The following is an 18447-nucleotide window of genomic DNA, read 5'->3' on the forward strand; positions in this document are numbered from 1 at the left end:
GGATGTAACAGTATTTAGCTCTGCAGAGTTATCAGCATTATAGTAGTTGCTCTATAAAAAACATTTCAATAAATACTGCATTATAAATATTTAATACATGTTAGTTATTCTTAATTTGGGCAAACAATTTGAGGAATTGCCACTCTTAGCTCTAACAGAATACTCCTAAAAGATCCTTTGCCATTTATTTCATTTGTACAATTTCCATATTGAAAAAAACTCCAATTATTTGATTTTAATGTATATAATTTATACTTCCAAAGCTGTCACTGTTTCTCCGGTTTAAATTCTGGTGATAAGGAAATCTTAATGACTTTTTGTGTTTTATAAAATCAAGCTTTCCATGACAATGATAAAGTTAAATGTGTATGTTTAAAAAAAGAGTGGATTGTAACTTAAAAGTATTAGTTACCTAAATTCACCAGAAGGTAACCTTCTCTGACCCATTTAAGGCAAAGTAGACTTTTTAAAAGAGCAGCTAAAACCAACAGAAATGAAGCTGGAGCATTTCTCTCCTCCACTACCACAAATCTCTTTAGCTTTTATTTTCATTTTGTTCTGCTTTATCAGTAAAATGCAAATCATGAAAATCATAAAAATGATTCCTATTATTATGTCTGTGTTAGCTTCTCTTTATTTTTATGTAAATAATGTTTCTACCTTCTATTTACTAACAGTGTTTCTGGTATTAGTAAAAAAGAGCCCTCAGATCACATTCAATTCAATAGCAATTTAATTTAAAAGATAAGAGATGTGGATTGTGTGCAATACTAAGCCACAATGTGTGTAACTTTTACATGAAAATAACCTTAATTTTCCTGCTTGACTGAGAAAAGAAATGAAAAAAAATGTTTGCTATAAATCAGGGAGATTTCATAACTTGCTGAAGGTGTAACAGCTGTTGATTTAAGGTTTGCATCTTTGATAACATGATGCTGCTGGGAAGATAACATCTTTCTGACAAAGCTGTGAACATAAAAATTACAAGGCTTACTCAACATTTAAATATTTTCTCTGTATCGCTTACTGAAAAAAGTTATTTTATTCGCATATACTAAAATATGTTTGAAGTATATTGTATCTCATCAGAAAGCCTTACAATAAAATTTAGTGTTCTTGTTCCATAGGTATATAGTAGACTTGTCACATCACAAATAAACATAAATTGCCTTCAGTTCAGAGAAATGATCTACTATTATTATGTACAAGTAGTTCCTACAACTGGCAATACAAACACAGACCTGAGCATACACTTGGAATGTTTTTCATTTCTTTTATTATCAGCTGGAAGTAGGTGATTGAAAAATTAGATGACAAAACAAAGCAAATACTGCATTGACTGGGGAAAAAATATCTGCAAAGTGGAATCTTAAAAATGTGTAAGAGAATAACTCCCAAACAGAAACCATAGTGGTGTTTTAATTTACCTAAGGGCGGCTGCATTATTGCACATGTTCTTGCAATGTTGACTCACAGACTATGAAAATTTAGGGTGAGGTTTTGTGTTTCCTGCATATCAGTGAAATGCAGTGAAAACATCACCAAGGAACTGCTGAGAATGACACTAGTAATGGCCTTGTCTCCTTACTCTTCAATGAAAATCAATGTGCTTCCTTTCTTCTATGAATTGTACTTATATTAGAAAGTCAGATTGCTTCTTTTTTCTTTCTTTATTGATTAAGGTATTACATATGTGTCCTTATGTAATTACATATGTGTCCATTGCCGCCCCCCCCCACACACTCATGCCCTCACTCCCCTATTGTCTGTGTCCATTGGTTAAGCTTATATGTATGCATACAAGTCCTTTGGTTGATCTCTCTCCCTTATCCCTCTCCTACCTTCCCTCTGAGGTATGATGGTCTGATCGATGCTTCTCTGTCTCTGGATCTGTTTTTGTTCATCAGTTTATGTTGTTCATTATATTCCATAAATGAGTGAGATCATGTGATATTTAACTTTCTCTGACTGGCTTATTTCACTTAGCATAATGCCCTCCAGTTCCATCCATGCTGTTGCAAATGGTAAGAACTCCTTCTTTTTTACTGCACCATAGTATTCCATTGTGTAGATGTACCACAGTTTTTTAATCCACTCATCTGCTGATGGGCACTTAGGCTGTTTCTAGATCTTAGCTATGGTAAATTGTGCTGCTATGAACATGGGGGTGCATATATTCTTTCTAATTGGTGTTTCTAGTTTCTTGGGATATATTCCTAGAAGTGGGGTCACTGGTCAAATGGGAGTTCCATTTTTAGTTTTTTAAGGAAACTCCATACTGTTCTCCACAGTGGCTGCACCAGTCTGCATTCCCACCAGCAGTGCACGAGTGTGCCCTTTTCTCTCCATCCTCGCCAGCACTTTACGTTTGTTGATTTGTTGATGATAGCCATTCTGACAGGTGTGAGATAGTACCACATTGTCGTTCTGATTTGTATCTCTCGGATGATTAGTGACTTTGAGCATGTTTTCATATGTCTCTTGGCTTTCCTTATGTCTTCTTTCGAAAAGTATCTATTTAGGTCCGTTGCCCATATTTTGATTGAGTTGTTTATCTTCATTTTGTTAAGTTATACGAGTTCCCTGTAAATGTTGGAGATTAAACTCTTATCAATGATAACATTAGCAAATACGTTCTTCCATGCAGTGGGCTTTCTTGTTCTCTTGTTGATGCTTCTTATTATTGTTTTTCTTTAAATGTTTCTGTCTTTTAACTAAGACTATCTTGCAGTGTCGTTGTAACCCATAGTTACCTTAACCCTCTAGTCATCTGAGGTCACTTTTTTCTAATATTCAGGTAAAATGATTGAATTTCCCATACCACATGCTTGGGGAAATCCAAATCCATCTTTGTCCCCTTGAGAAATGGGATGAAGTTGCCTCCAGTTCTTCTAGATACATCTTATTCTTCAATTTTGCTATGAATTATTGCTCTTGCTCCCACCAGTGATTTCTCCTCCTCACATACCACCTGCTCTCTACACAATTTCATCCCAAATAAACTCTTCTGGTTCATTGTCCAAAGCACCATAATCCAAGGCTGTGTGTACAACAGAGTGTTATTGGAGGTTTGAAGAGAACATAAGAGAGCTCTAAGTTGAATGTTGAACATCATTGCTCATCCACTTATTCATTCAACAGATATGTATCAAGTACCCAGCATGTGCAGGAACTGTTCAAGATTATGGAGATGCAACAGTAAGTAAAACATTACTTACTGTACAACCACAACTACCCCCACTTTTATAGAGCTGGCATTCTAGTTATGGGAGAGAGATAATAAAACAAACAAGCAAAATGTATGTTAGAGAGTGGTGTTATCAAGAAAAATAAAGCAGGTAAAGTAAAGGGACTGTTGGGAGGGGTGCAATTTTAAGGAAGGTGGTGGAAGAATGATTTAATGTAACAGTTCTATTTAGATAAAGATCTGAAGGAAACATGGGAGGAAGCCATGGAGATAAGTTTGTAAAGAGTGCCCAGGAAGAGGGAATAGCAAATGCAGAGGTTCTGAGGTGGGAGCTTCCCTAGAACCTTACAGGTAGAGCAGAGGGTACTGGGACAAAGTTCTTAAATTTCTCACTACCAGATCTTCTCTGCATTCCAGAGTCTTGAATTAACTCAATTTCTTTATTTTCTGTATTCTTGAAGCTCTCGCATCTGGGGCCTCACTACTGTCCCAGAAGTGCACCTTTAATATGCAAATCACCAATCCAGAGCTCAAACTCAGACCAGGAGGCAATATTCCTCTGCCCTGAGTACCCTGGGCCAGGTACTAAACTAAGGACGGCCCGTATAGTGCAGAGCCTGCCAAAACTGTTCCTACTGTTCAATCCAAGGCCTGCTCAGCTGCTTATCCTGCCTCACCCATATATTCCATGGAAAATCACAATAAAGGCTCTTACCCATGCTTTCCCCTTGCTTCTGTTGCCTACTCACTGGCTCCACTGCTTCTCGTGTGGCACTACATGGCATTGCAGCCCTCTCTCTTGGGAGCTTTAACAAACTATCTTTTCAATGGCAATCAGCTCCTGATCTGCTGGCCTCACCATATCTGAGTAAAACCAAAATTTCAGTTATATTTCAAAGAAAAATCATGGACAACTCACAAATTCTTTTTATTCCTCAGTAGATAAATAGCAATAGTTTTGTTTCCAGTAATAGCTCCCATTCAGACTAGGTATTGAGGTCTACCTTGGCACAACTAACAGACACATCAATTAGCTTTCCTACACAAAATAAAAGTCCTCCCTATAGCACAAAAATTCAACTCCACGTCTGATTATATAATCATAACCCCCTGTCCACCATTCCATAGCCTCATTCTAATTGCCAACCCCATTTAACACTTTAATGTAAGTGGTACCTCCTGAGTCACATGTAACTCACTACCTTCATTGTGAACAGCATGTTCACTAAGGAAGTGATCAAGTGTTCAGAAGATCTTGTGCTCTAAAAAAACTAGTAGTTGGTTTGTTTGGTTGGCTGGTTGGTTGGTTGGTTGGTTTTTTTAGGGGTAACCAACTAAAGATCATAAAATTTGTTTACCTGGAAATCCTGTGTTCTGCATTGTCTGGACTCTAAGCAAACCACCTGTCTGGTTTTAAAAGACAGAGGCATCTAAGTCAAGAATGACTTCATGGGCCACTCTTATCTTTGGTTGAAAACTGAATGAGTTGTGTTTCCCAAACTGTTGTGCAACAGAACTGTCATTAAACTTGATGTTTCTCCAAAAGGAGGGCTTCCTTGGACAAGTAAATTTTGTAAATACTGCATAATGTATCCCACCTCTGTGAACTTGGAGATTGACTATGCAATATGACTGTGTGATTTGAATGATAGATAAATAGATAGATAGAAAGATAGCTGATGATAGATGATAGATAGATAGATGATAGATAGATAGATAGATAGATAGATAGATAGATAGATAGATAGACAGATGATAGATAGATAGATGAATGATAGGCCAGTAAAAACCTGATCTCAAATTAGGGACCATCTCAATGACTAGTCAAACATGAAATGTTTGTTGGTGTTTCCATATCTCCCTTTTTAATTTTCATGCTTGTTCTTGGTTGTCAAAAAGACATATTTATGTACATTTAATTTTTTTCTCAAAAGACAGTTAAAACTCTAAATCAGCTAAAATTCTGCCTACTATGTGAATTAATTCTATAGAAGCAACAGAGTTCTGACTTCCAAGTTTTGATAAATGCCCAAATCCCAAAAATGACAATATCATTTCTGTTACCCATTTTCTTTGCACAATTTATGTTAATTCTTGGTCCTAAAATAATCCCAGTGTGTTGTTTTTCAATTACATTTGTGTAGAGTGATGAAAACAGAATCGTGATTCATAGTAACAGTATGTTTGCCTTAAAAAGAGTTTTGTGCTCCTGGAGGGAAAAGACTACATATCTGTTTAACACATTACCATATTTTCTGGTTTAGAAGCTTTAGCAGTTTATAAAGCAGAGGTAACTTTTATAAGCATATGTTGGGGATTGCAGGGAATTGTACAGCAAGGAGAGTAGAGGGAAAACTCATCTCCCTATCCTGACAAGTTCAATAAGTCTTTCTGCTAGGATGGCCTGAAAGCTTTTACAATCAGCCACTCTGAGGAAAGCAGAGGGCTCTGAGCGGGGAGCTCTGGAATCTGTTAGAATATCACTATACTACAGCACCAGAGGATTTCACAGTTAGTGGAAGCTACTGAAAATTGAAGCCAGTTATCCTGAATGAGATGCATTTTGGGTGTGTTGTTAACCAACTTACTTCTATATACAGCTTTTATTTGATTGTGTGAACTTTCATGTTCTGAATTGGATCTGATGTGATTGATATATTGCAAAACAGATTATCAGTTATATCAGGATCATGTCTAGGTGCCAAGATACTCATGTAAGAAAAAAAATTGAAGCAACTGTTAGAACAGCTGCTTTCTTTATAACAGTAGGGATAATGAGGATGATAAGAATGTATGGGAGCACTGTGCTAAAGATAGGGTTAATGGTAATCCTATATAATAAAGAGCTAATATGCAAATAGTCATCATGCCCTCATGCTGTCATGCCATAATGGCTCAAACAGTCAACACTGGGGAGAGAGGAATGGGGACCAGCCAGGCACAAATGAGCTCCTGAGAGAGGAATGGGGACCAGCTAGGCTGTGGCCCAGGAGAGGGACAAGCCGCACACCCCACGATCCCAGGCGCCAGCGGCTGGGGCTGCAGCCCAGGAAGGGGACAAGCCGCCTGCCCCGTGGTCCCCTGAAGCTGCAGCTGGTCCAGGCAAAGCAGGTCCAGGTCCTGGGTGCCTGTGGCCAGCCAGATGAAGGGAAGCCCGGGTCCCAGGTGCCTGCGACTGGCCAGAGGAGGGAATCCTGGGTCCTGGGTACAGGGCAAGGCAGAGGCAGTTAGGGGTGATCAAGCAGGCAGGCAGGCAGAGGTGGTTAGGGGTGATCAAGAAGGTAGGCAAAGGGGTTAGGGGCGATCAGGCAGGCAGCCAGGCGAGCAGTTGGGAGCCAGCAGTCCCGGATTGCAAGAGGCAGTCGGACATCCCCCGAGGGGTCCTGGATAGGAGAGGGTACAGGCCAGGCTGAGGGACCCCCCCAAACCCCCACCCAGTGCACGAACATAAAGACCATTATTAATGACCAAAACCTAGATGGGATCTAAGGCAACATTCATTAAACTTCCTCGAGAAAATACAATTTTACTATTGCCATTTTCAAACTCTTTAGGACCTAAGGCCCTTTTTCTCATTCACACAATAGATTTTATAACGCAACCTTTCTTCTTTTTTTTGATCCTCATCTGAGGATATTTTTCCATTGATTTTTAGAGAGAAAAAATCTCTGCATAAACTCTGACCAGGGCCCAGGCAAGGGAGGAGCCTGAAACTGAGGTATGTGCCCTTGACTAGAATTAAACCCGGGACCCTTCGGTCTGCAGGCTAATGCTTTACCTACTGAGCCAAACCAGCTAGGGCTATAACACATTTTGATTACTAAAGATTTTCTAGGAACAAAATCGTCAGGTGGTGGCAGACCAGAGAATCCCTTGCTAGCGCATCTATAAATTGACAGTAACCTGTGTCATTTCTCATATTGCAAAAACATTTTTTCCAGATCCCTCAAAATGAATATTGAATTGTAATATTTGAGAAGGCCATTCTGTTCTATAAGCTGTATTAGCATCTCATCTCTCTATTCTTTAAATAGTTCTCACTGGTTTTAGAGATTAATTGTTCATCCAGTGCCCATTCAAGAGCTTTCCACCTCTTTTCACAACTTATATATTGCTAATAAATCTCGTTCCCCCTTTTTTTAATGAGTTTATTTCAGGCTATTTATTTCAGTGTAAATAGCTAAGCTAATTTTAATTAAAATTTTAAGTAAGCTTTCATAAGGCATAAAGAAAATGGTATAGCAAAGTCCAGATATATTACATCTACTGAATTCCTTTCATCCACTTTGTAATTTAATCAAAGGAATGCAATTGAATATGTCTGACATGATCTGTTCTGTATAAGCCCATGCTGTTTATCACCCAAGTTTTCACTACTCTCTTGATGTATATATAATACTTTTTTTCTTAATGTCCATTCTTTTATTTTACTAAAATTTGTTAATCATGACCAGGAGCCTGCCTTCCTTCCTTCCTTCCTTCCTTCCTTCCTTCCTTCCTTCTTTCCTTCCTTCCTTCTTTCCTTCCTTCCTTCCTCCCTTCCTTTCTTCCTTCCTTTCTTCCTTCCTTTCTGAAGTATTTTTAACTTGGTTATTGTTCCCACTATTTTTGAAATACTTTAGTTGCCCCCAATCCCAAGAAATATTTCCCAATGGAAATATAAACACAGTGGGTAATTTTCCTGACAAATAAAGGTGCTTTATTTAAGCCAAATGTGCTTAATTGCTATGTTCCATGTGTTCATTTTTAGCCTATTGTGTTCAAATAGCTTATTGATGTTATCATTAATCTTAGGTACCATTCTCATATTTTTAGCTAATTATTCCTTTATAGAATATTAGGAAAAATCTGTAGTTTCTGAATCACACACCAATTCAATCAGAGGTTATGTCTGTCTTACCACCCACCCCCCTTATGTTAGAGCCCTTTGACTATTTTATACCAACTCCATGGCATAGTCAATTATGCCAGCCTCAGCATATTTATATGATGACTCTATTTCTCACTTGGGTACATTTTTTTTACAATGGTAAGTCAAACAATTACTAGTTGGCTTCTGGAAATTCACAAATCATCAATGAGGTTTACAATCCATTTTACATGATAAGTTACAGGTTGTAACTTGAATTTATACTAATTAGAAGTAATTTTATTGCCCTGGCCAGTTTGGTTCAGTGGGTAAAGTGTCTGTCTGTGGACTGGAGGGTCCCAGGTTCGATTCCGGCCAAGGGCATGTGCCTTGGTTGCGGGCACATAACCAGTGGGGTGTGTGCAGGAGGGAGTTGATCGATGTTTCTCTCTCATTGATGTTTCTAACTCTCTATCCCTCTCCCTTCCTCTCTGTAAAAAATCAATGGAATATATTCTTTTTAAAAAAAAGAAGTAATTTTATTAACATATCATTATTAATATAACTGTCGGTTTAAATATACTATAGTTAAAGTCAATTGACCCTATTTTAGAGTTCCCACAAAATAAAAAGACTTTCTCATGCTTTTGTATGTATGTATAGGAGTTTAAAGGGAATAAGGATGTGGCCAGCAAGGTATAACACTAATTCCTTTAGAAACTCCAAGGAGTGAACAGGTCAGGTGTGCATGCTAATATAATTGGTTGCCCCTCACACTCAAAGTGCCCAGGAAATGTCACCTGTCCTTATTATAGCAAAGCAAATCTAACTCTGGACCCCATTTGCCATGGTCAGCAATGTCAGTCTTTTTAAATGGCTCCCTTTCCTCTCTAAGGAGGAAGAGCCCAAGTTTACACAATCCTGAGGAATCAAAGGAGAAGAGATCTTGATCACAGCTGAGGTGCTCACCATGCCCATCCATATACAAAAAGGTGGATTGCTCTGCAGGTAGCATCATGCATCACCGCCCATCTTAACTTTGGTCCCCATATGACAACTCTTAGTGCACCTCCCTGAAACCCATCCAGATACCATTGGGAGTTATGACACCTCCTAGACTCTACTTTCTAGTGAGACCCTGGTCTCCACCCACCAAAGGAGCCGTCAGCCCATGGTCCCTTCTCGGAGGCACTCTCTTGTCCCCTGAAAAGTCAACCCTTAATTTCTCTAGCCCCTGAACAAACAAACAAAAGACAAAATCAGCCTTTCTTTCTCTGGTCTGTGTGTGTGTGTGTATGTGTGTGTGTGTGTGTGTGTGTGTGTGATATCATTAAGTACTGGACAATCAAACAGCCAAGCACCACAAAAAAAACCTATTCATTTTCCTGGACTTTTTAGGAATACAATAGCAGATCTCCCACCTCCCAAGGAGAAATGACATGCTTCTTATAAACTCAAGAAAAGAAACAATACAGTTGAGTCTTCATATATCACTACATTAAATGCTCAATAACTCACCTTTTACACAAGGAAACCAACACGACTATTTTTTTCTAAATTGGGATAAAAAGCTTTTGAATGAATTTCAGTGCCTGTGTTTAAAGCTTATTTATACGTCATTCCATTACCCATTCCTATATTCCAGATTTTTTTTTATCTTTCCACAGCTTTTCCTTAACTCCCAAGATAGTTGAAGATAATGCTATGCAGAAAGCAGTGGCATCTGGCTTTTAATAAACAATAGATTATTATATGAAATAGTAATAAACATCATTTAAGCAATTCACTTGGTTAGAGGATATGATGCTTATGGGACTAAGGTTGTACATTTGTTCCTTACCTGAGCCAATTAACTTCACAGAGAGAAAAATTTTCCTACAACCTACAGCCAGCAGAGTAATTCAGCATGATCGTTAGAAGATATGTCAGAGAGCATTTCCCGACAGTTGGTCAATTGCATCATTTTAGCATATGACAGGCAGCATATTATTATATTATTATTCACTGGGAAGAGGTGTATTTCTCTGCAGAAATTCTGCTAAATCAGGACTTACTGATGCTTCCAGTATAGGAAAGTTGACTTAAGTTCAGTTCAAATTATTAATGTTAAAGTAAACCTAAAATTACTTATACCTAGTATTAATAAATAGGATAGAATAAACATTAGAATCAAATGATGACATGCTGGGTGAGCTAGCAAGATTTTTAAAAGAGGAGGGAGGAAGATGATTAAAATGTGACCATTATATATAGTTGCATCAGTGGAGAGATAGGACTAATAATCACACCATTAAGATGGTTTATAACCCACTTTAATATTTTAAGGTGGTTTACAAGATACATACACAGCAAAATACTCATTAGTATGAAGCTGTATCCTATCCATCAATTTTGTTGTTACTGAAGTATGGCTTATTGACTCTATCTTTGTCTGAGCAGCTCATGATGGCAATCGAGGGAAGCCATCAGGGTGATGAAAATCTACAGAGAAACCCACTCTTCCCCGAGGACACAGAACTCACTACTACATCTAAAAAGGAATCTCTCCTCACAATCCTCCCTTGGGGAACCATCTGGCCCTGCTACTCTGACACCAAATTTCAAGCAGAGATAATATTTTCCATTCACCAAAGTCCAGTTGGTGATATGTAGCGAATTAGTATGGAATATAAGATGATATTGAAAGATCAATCTGACCAACTGCCCACCCCATAGCCCCATGTCCATATCCCTGGGTCACTCGTTCTCTGGTGTTTTTCCTGGGTAGACATCACCTGCAAAGGTCCCTGCTTTTTAGTGGCTTTTTATTCACAGTTTCGGGTGCACCAAAGGGGCCTTTCTTATTTACAACCGCGGTTATGAATATATATAGTTCTAGGGATTTGGTGCAAGGAGTAGAGAATGTAGCATGCATTCAGACTGCAGTCTTAAAACTGGAAATCGAGTTATTTTGTCCCAATAGGGAAGAAATATTTATTTTAAAGACCAATACATGCATGAAGCTGTGATGATTAAACAACTTTTGAAAATACAAAGTTGTTTCTCTGAGTTGCTGCCTAAGCATTTGTAGTGTGATAATCCTATTCACACCCAGAGTCTGGACAATTAGATAAGGACTTGAGTTTAGGATGCTGGCCATAAGTTCATGTTTTACTTTTCCCAGGGTACCTTTTAAAATAATCACTTAAGCCCACAAAAAGCAAGTGACCTCTGCCCCAACCATGGCATATGTAATAGGTGCTTGCTACCCCTCTGCCTATTTCCTGCTTTCTGCTGACATGGACAAAAGACTTCCTTTCCTCCTCCCCCCCTAAACTACGCCCCCTTGATTCTGGAATCTGTAATAATATCTTGAGACTCTACTTCCTTTTGATGGTGTGTATTGAACTGAGCCTTCAATCTAAACAACCCCGTGGGTATCAGTTCCCCAAAGTGGAAGCTCAATGCTGAGGGAGCTACCTGCCACTCCGATGGGTAGCTCCTGCCTCCTCATTCAGCAGGTCATAATATGCATATTCTTAATTCAGTACATACACCAACTCTGGCTCTTCAACACAGAAGTGGTACAAGCAAAAGAGGCAAGAAAATTGAAAATAAGATTAAAATCAAGAATGAAGTTAGTGCATACAAGGCATTCCATGTCATGCAGTCAACTTGATTAGATGCATGACTCAAAGTGAGTAGTACTCAGGAGAAGCTGAAGTAGGGCAGCATTGAGTCAGAAATAAATGCATCCCATTAGTCTGCATGGAAGACCCTCTGGGATGTGAACAGCATCCTCAACAACGCATTTGCAGATAATGCAGTGCTGAGTTTCTGGGTAAACCAAGGACTTGATCATGCTAAAGCTTAATTCAGCAAAATTAGTTCTGACTGGTATGCACCAAGAGATGGTCTGGCTTAATTTTTCCTTTTTTAATTTTAAGACATGTTTTCCACACAGGAGGAACCACCCTCTTGGGAGCATTCTGGAAATTTAAGGTTTTTTTTTCTTTATTTATTATTATTATTTTGGTTGTTCTTACCATGTTTGTGGGGCACTGCAGGCATTTTGTGGGCAGGTGCCCCGGGTGCCAGACATCCTCCTTGCATGGGCGAGTTCCACCCAGGGAAGGCTTGTTTCATACCTCCATATTTTTAGCGTGTCTTGCCAGAACACTCAACTACTAAGTACATGCTTCTACATGTGGTGACATTTCAAGATGGGGAATATGTCTTCTGTTATTTTATTACTGACTCAACCCATGTCATAAGATAGAAATTGTTTTTACATTATACTTATAAATAAGATATCTCATTAGCTAATTCTTCATTTTTTCCGTTTTGTCAGCTTGTAATTTGCCATGGCATTGTCATTACCTTGGTTAAGATTCTTTCCTTTCTTTCTTACCATTTACATATGGCAGGTTATTATTACTTATCGTTCCACTAGTTTCATTAGGATCCACCCACTCCTCTGCCCTTTAATTTTCCTTCCTTTATAGAGAATGGCTTCTGGCTTCTTTTTTTTATCTTAAATACAAGTATTCATCATAAGTAGCTGCAAGCATCTGACTACTTCATTATGTTTTCTAGTACTATTATGCTGAGCACTTACATATCAAGATGTATTACATGCTATTTTATTATAAATCATATTCTTTTTTATTTTGTAGTTAGAACATTATATTGTTCTTTTTAAATTATTTTTTTTAATTAAAATATGTTCTTTTATTATATTTTATTATCTCTGAATTTCATTTCATGATTTAAAAAAAGGAAGGAATACAAAGTACTTGTTATCAAAAGAGGGCTTTGTGTAGGATAAAGGTGAAGGCCACTGGTAGGGATGGGAAATTCTTGCAAGGAAAATAGACTACCATCTCAATTCCTGATTGGATATCCACTTACCTTGTGCCTAGGTAAACAGAAGGGAGGGAATCAGAGCGAAATGGAGGAGAGGTGTTGATGGGCTAGACTGCACCCCTATTTGAAGTGGCAAGGACTTAAAGATGCTTGAGTTTTGGGTGGGAGGGAATACCACAGAAGACAACTAAAGGAGGTGTCTGATGGATAAGGGAGCCCCAGCAGGGGGAGGTCCTAGGGCAGTGGTTCTCAACCTTCCTAATGCCGTGACCCTTTAATACAGTTCCTCATGTTGTGGTGACCCCGAACCATAAAATTATTTTCGTTGCTACTTTATAACTGTAATTTTGCTACTGTTATGAATTTTAATGTAAATATCTGATATGCAGGATGTATTTTCATTGTTCGCGACCCACAGGTTGAGAACCGCTGCCCTAGGGTGTACTACTGGTGTCAAAGGCTGATGGGACTTGGAAGAGGTCTTGCCGGAGCCCATTTCCTATGTCAGGAATGATGCAGTGGATGTAGACTCTCCCAGGGGCCCCTGAAGAACAAACACATGCATCTGATAGGAAAGCCAGACTCTGGGTGCTTGTTATACAGAAACCATCCACTGAAAAGAGAGGACCACGCAGCGCTATTAAGTACTGCCATTTCATCTCCCCTTCCTCCATCTTTCTTGCCAGGCTGCAACATTCCAAAGGACAGGCTGTAGAAGAAAAAAAAAGAAAAAAAGAAAAAGAGGGAAAGACAAAGGATAGGTTACTCTCTCTTTCCTAGCAATACTAACTTCCTAGTTAAGGGCAAGTTAGAGGATAGGTAGGGCTTTGAGCTCGATATTTCACAAAACTGGATATTAAACTGTACTTGTATACTAGAAAACAATGGTATCTGTCCAATTGTGGGTAAGAATGAAAAGGGGCAATTCCACTGCATATGTTTGAAGCCATTTATTGGAGAAAAAGATATTTTAGATCTATATTCTATTGAGTTCATATTACTGAATAGATTGATTAAGAAAGGTGATAGATGGCCTGGCCAGTGGTTGAGTGTCGACCTATGATTCAGGAGACCTCGGTTCAATTTCAGGTCAGGGCACATGCCCAGGTTATGGGCTCGATCCTCAGTAGGGGGAATGTAGGAGGCAGCCAATCAATGATTCTCTCTCATCATTGATGTTTCTAGCTCTCTCTCTCCCTCTACCTTCCTCTCTGAAATCAATAAAAATATTTTTTTAAAAAGGTGATAGATGGACAGATAGATAAATAGGTAGGTAGGTAGATATTAGATAGACAAGTAGGTAGATACATTTCTATTAAGCTAATAGGTCTATAATTTGAGTTTAGAAGTCATTTATCTTTTTCTTAAATTGAATAACTTTTTATCTAGTCTAACTAGACAGGACTATAATTCTAGATTAATATAGACAAGGATCAGAGCCCAATATTCAAAGTTGTCCTTGAACAGTAATGGGAAAAGATGCTCTGCTCTGCCAGCTTTATCTGGTTGAACTTTTAAGTCCACTGTGAATAAGCTTTGCCAGCCAGAGTATCCAGGTTTCTACAGAATTCAAATTATTTACCTTGGGTTGCAAATCCAGGAAAAATAAACCTGCATATGTCTTCTGGGTGCTGAGCCTCCACGACATCATCACCAAATTCAGGAGACTATATTGTATGATCTAGTCTCAGGCATTGATTTTGAAGCTAAACTTAGGTTATTCCACATGTATTAAATATATTTGAAATTTGTAAGCCATAAAAGGAGATTATGAAGAATATTTCAATTTGATGAGGCAACAAGATTGCTTCTAAGTTGCTTCTCAGGTCACTACGCTGGACTTGGTGAGGAGTTTGGAGCAATACAAAACCCTTGTCAAACAGGGCCCTGAGAGGGGAGTTGCCTATCACTGTACTGATAGACCTTGTCTTAGGTTATCAGGAGCTCTCTGATGGAAGGTGAAAGGACAAGCTTCACCCCTGGCTCCTTGGCAGAATATTTCTTTGAAGTGGTCAAAATAAAAAAAAAAACAACAACAAACAAAAAAAAACAAGTATCTTCTGTGGCATTCTCTTCCCCAAAACCTCTATTATCCTTGCAGGCTAGCCACCTGAGACTCACAAAGACTAAAAATCCTTCCTATTTTTGTTAATCCTCTAATTTCCTCAGGCCAACCATGAATGTAGATCGCAACAACTCTGAAAAGTTTTTCAATACATGGGAAAGCACTGCTTTATACATGGCCCATAGTATCCACCTGAAAGATACCAAAGAACAACAAATGTTATGACCTAGAATGGTGGTTCTCAAAATGTGGCCTTCAGACCAGTGGCCTCAGAATTTCTTAGAATTTATAAGAAATTCAAATATTTGCCTTCCTACCCACAAACATAATAAATCAGAAATTTTGGGGTGGGATCCAGAAATGTATGTTTGAAGAAACCCTGCAGGTGATTCTGACATGTGCTAAAATTTGCAAATCATGGGACTAGGATGAGTGTAGAGAGATGGGGAGACTGTCCCCCAGATTATTCTATGAGGTCTCAATCAGCAACATGTGAAATATGTTGGCAGACTGTATTTTCCAAAGATGGCTGAAACAATGTCTTCCATCCCACATGCCTTTCTTACAATGACATTGACGATCTCCCCATCAGGAGAGTGGGTCTACGTCCTCTACCCTTAAATCTGGATGGGCTTGTCTTTCAATGTTAAGCAATAAAATATAACAGTAGGTATACCACATAACTTCCATAGCTCGGTCACAAAAGGCAATTCAACTTTTGTTTTGTTTGCTGGAATACTTGCTCTTGGAGGCTTCAGACAACATGTTAACAGTCTGAACACAGTCTAATAATTTTTATAGCTCTGGGAAACTAAAAATAAATACTCCTTCACACCTACAGCCTTATAGACATTTTTTCTTTGTTCCACAATTAAAAGTTCATTTCTGTTAAAATAATTATTTGGAAAATATATTGGTTTTAGACTGATAAACTCTATACTTTGATACTCAAGAAGCATTCATGTTCTTCTTTTTAACCTAAGGCACAATCCTAAATATTTTTAAGGAATCCAGTGTAACCATTAATAATCTTAATAATCAGAGACATGAAAAAAATCTTTAGTCACCGACTTATATGTCAGCATGGTTTGAACAGTGGTGGGCAGGAGTTATACTACATGTAGATCCTTAAGATTAAAGTATGCTCCACAGAATACACAAAAATCGGTATCACTTGTAACTACAGCCAAATAAAATTCTATAATCACTTGAAATGCCAGTTTAACATCAGTAATGTGATAAAGCCCTTGTAATATGCTGAGGTATAAAACTTTATGTCAATAAATAATTTCTCATGCAAAAAAAATTGTAAGCTATCTTTGAGGCTTTTATGCTGTGAGGATGTTCAAAGGAGTCTGTGAGAAGACTTCACATGAAGAGGCTCCATGACTGGAGACGCTCGGCCAGAGCCCAGCAGTTTGGACACCCTGCAGTACCAGACCCAATCACCACCATTTGACTGCCACTCCCTGAGAGAACCTGAGCCAGACCCAGTCATCTGGTCCTTCCTAAAATGCTGAGCTACATAACCGTGAGGTGATAAAATGGTTGGCATTTTAGGCTACTAATATTTAGAAGTGCTGATTGGATGCTACTTGGAGATCTAACCTCATTTTTTTCTAAAGTTTTCCAGTCATTCTAATGCCATTTGTGAAATAATCCACCTTTTCTTTGCTCACAGTTACTATATTAAATGTTTTTATATTCTTGGGTCTATTCTTGGACTTTTCCCTCCGTGTGCCTTTTTCTGCATCTTTTCTATAGTATTTTAAATATAGCTCTGTAATATGTTTTAATAGTGAGTAGGACTATTCCCAACCTGAATTGCCTTTTTCAAAAGTCTCTAGTCTGTTGGCTAAATTTTAGAACAACTTTCAAGGTCTAACGATAAATAACAAAAGACCACTGACGTTTTATTTTGAGTTTATCTTAAATTCATAGATTAGCTTGTTTCACAACATTAAGAGGTCCCAATAAACTTGATATCTTTCCCACTTAGTTGTTTTCTTCCATATTATTCAGGAATGCATAAACTTAAACTAAGCTTTATTTCTCACAGAGTCCTGAACATTTCTTGGTAAATTTATTATCAAGCATTTTCTATTTCTGTTACTAGTGCTATTAGATTTCATTGTCACCACTCCAAATTATACACACATCTTTTTAAATAGGCATATTGTAAGTGTATTATTTGTTCATGACTACCTTACTAAACTCTCTAAATAATCCCAATAACTTTTCAAGTTATTCTCACAACTAGATTGACTTGGTTTCCAAGTAGATAATTATATCTTCTGCAAATATTTATACTTTTGCTGCCTCCTTTCCCATGTTCCATGTTCCTTGTTTTCTTGTCTTGTTGCATTGGTTAAAGATTCCAGAAAAAAAAAAAATCAATAGCTATACATCTCTTAAACTTAAAGAATGAAAGTTCTTACATTTTTTATGACTCTTACAGAAAATCCTGTGGCAGGATAGTAAGAACCTAAGAAAGTTCCTGGGCAAGTGGAATGGGGAAACTAAGACAAGAAAATGAAACAAGGCCAAACAATTTGAACCGCTTGCAGCCTGCTAGTGAACCCCAAGACCTTATCTTCCCTAACCAAGGACATCTGAGAGCAAATGGCTGATTCCTCTCCTCCACAACCAGAGAATACATAGCTTAAATCACCCTGGTTGGGGAGAGAATAATTCAGACCCAGTAATGCCATTTGTGCCAGCCAAACCCAAAAACAGATGAAGTGAAGGAAACAAATAACAAAACCCCATTAAAGCCAGACAGACTCAAGATAAAAATAAAACAGTAAAGCAACTATTATTTTTATTATTTAAAAAATAATAATTCTAAACACCCCCCATATGCTCATTTGATGTATCAGTGTATTAAAAATGCACCTGAAAGCTGATGAATATTCTGCTGAAACCCTCCCCTAAGGTTCTCACCCATAGAAAAGAGATAAAACCCTCAAAACAAAGGATATCAGTGTGGGCTCACTCTAGAGCCCCTTCTTGGGCATGAACTTTTTAAACTCTGAGGGTCCCCACAAGACTTGCAATCAGAGGAGCAGCGGGTAGTGGCAGCTTGTCCAGAGCTGATCCTGTCTCCAGTGCACCCTGTTCCTCTGACTTCCCAGTGGCTCACTTTTTTCTATAACATTTCTAGGGAGCCAAAGCAGAGCACTGCCTAGGCTCTCTCCTGTTGCTTCTTTTTCCCTAAGTCCTCCCTTTGTTTATTGTCTCCAGTTTAATAAACATAGTCTCAAAATTATGCAATCTTTCCTACATGAAATCAAGAACCTGCACTCTACAGGTGGCCTGAGGCAGATCTGCTCTAGGCAGTCCCTGTCCAGCAACAATCCTACACATAGCCTACTTTTACAATAAAGAAAGGCAACAAGAACGCCCACATCAAAAACGTCCACTAGTACTCCTTGGTGGAAGAGAACACAGATCAAAACACCCACCAATTAGAGTCAGGCTGATTTAGAAAATTAGATAGAA

At 38.3% G+C, this 18447-nt stretch overlaps 1 protein-coding gene across 2 annotated transcripts in view; it reads left to right on the forward strand.

The window, feature by feature from the left end:
* Positions 1-18447, forward strand: part of LOC308513336 (uncharacterized protein) — an 84343-nt gene that overhangs the window by 48172 nt on the left and 17724 nt on the right. For both annotated transcript variants that reach the window (XR_013995528.1, XM_081083288.1), the window contains exon 2: positions 3142-3198. Coding sequence is in view for 1 of the 2 variants with exons in the window: in XM_081083288.1 (XP_080939414.1) it covers positions 3142-3198 (57 nt within the window). In the remaining variant the exon portion in view is untranslated. The remainder of the gene's footprint in view (positions 1-3141; positions 3199-18447) is intronic.

The sequence above is a fragment of the Myotis nattereri genome (assembly GCF_964212035.1).
Source record: "Myotis nattereri genome assembly, chromosome: 2".
In the NCBI taxonomy this organism is placed as follows: Eukaryota; Metazoa; Chordata; class Mammalia; order Chiroptera; family Vespertilionidae; genus Myotis; species Myotis nattereri.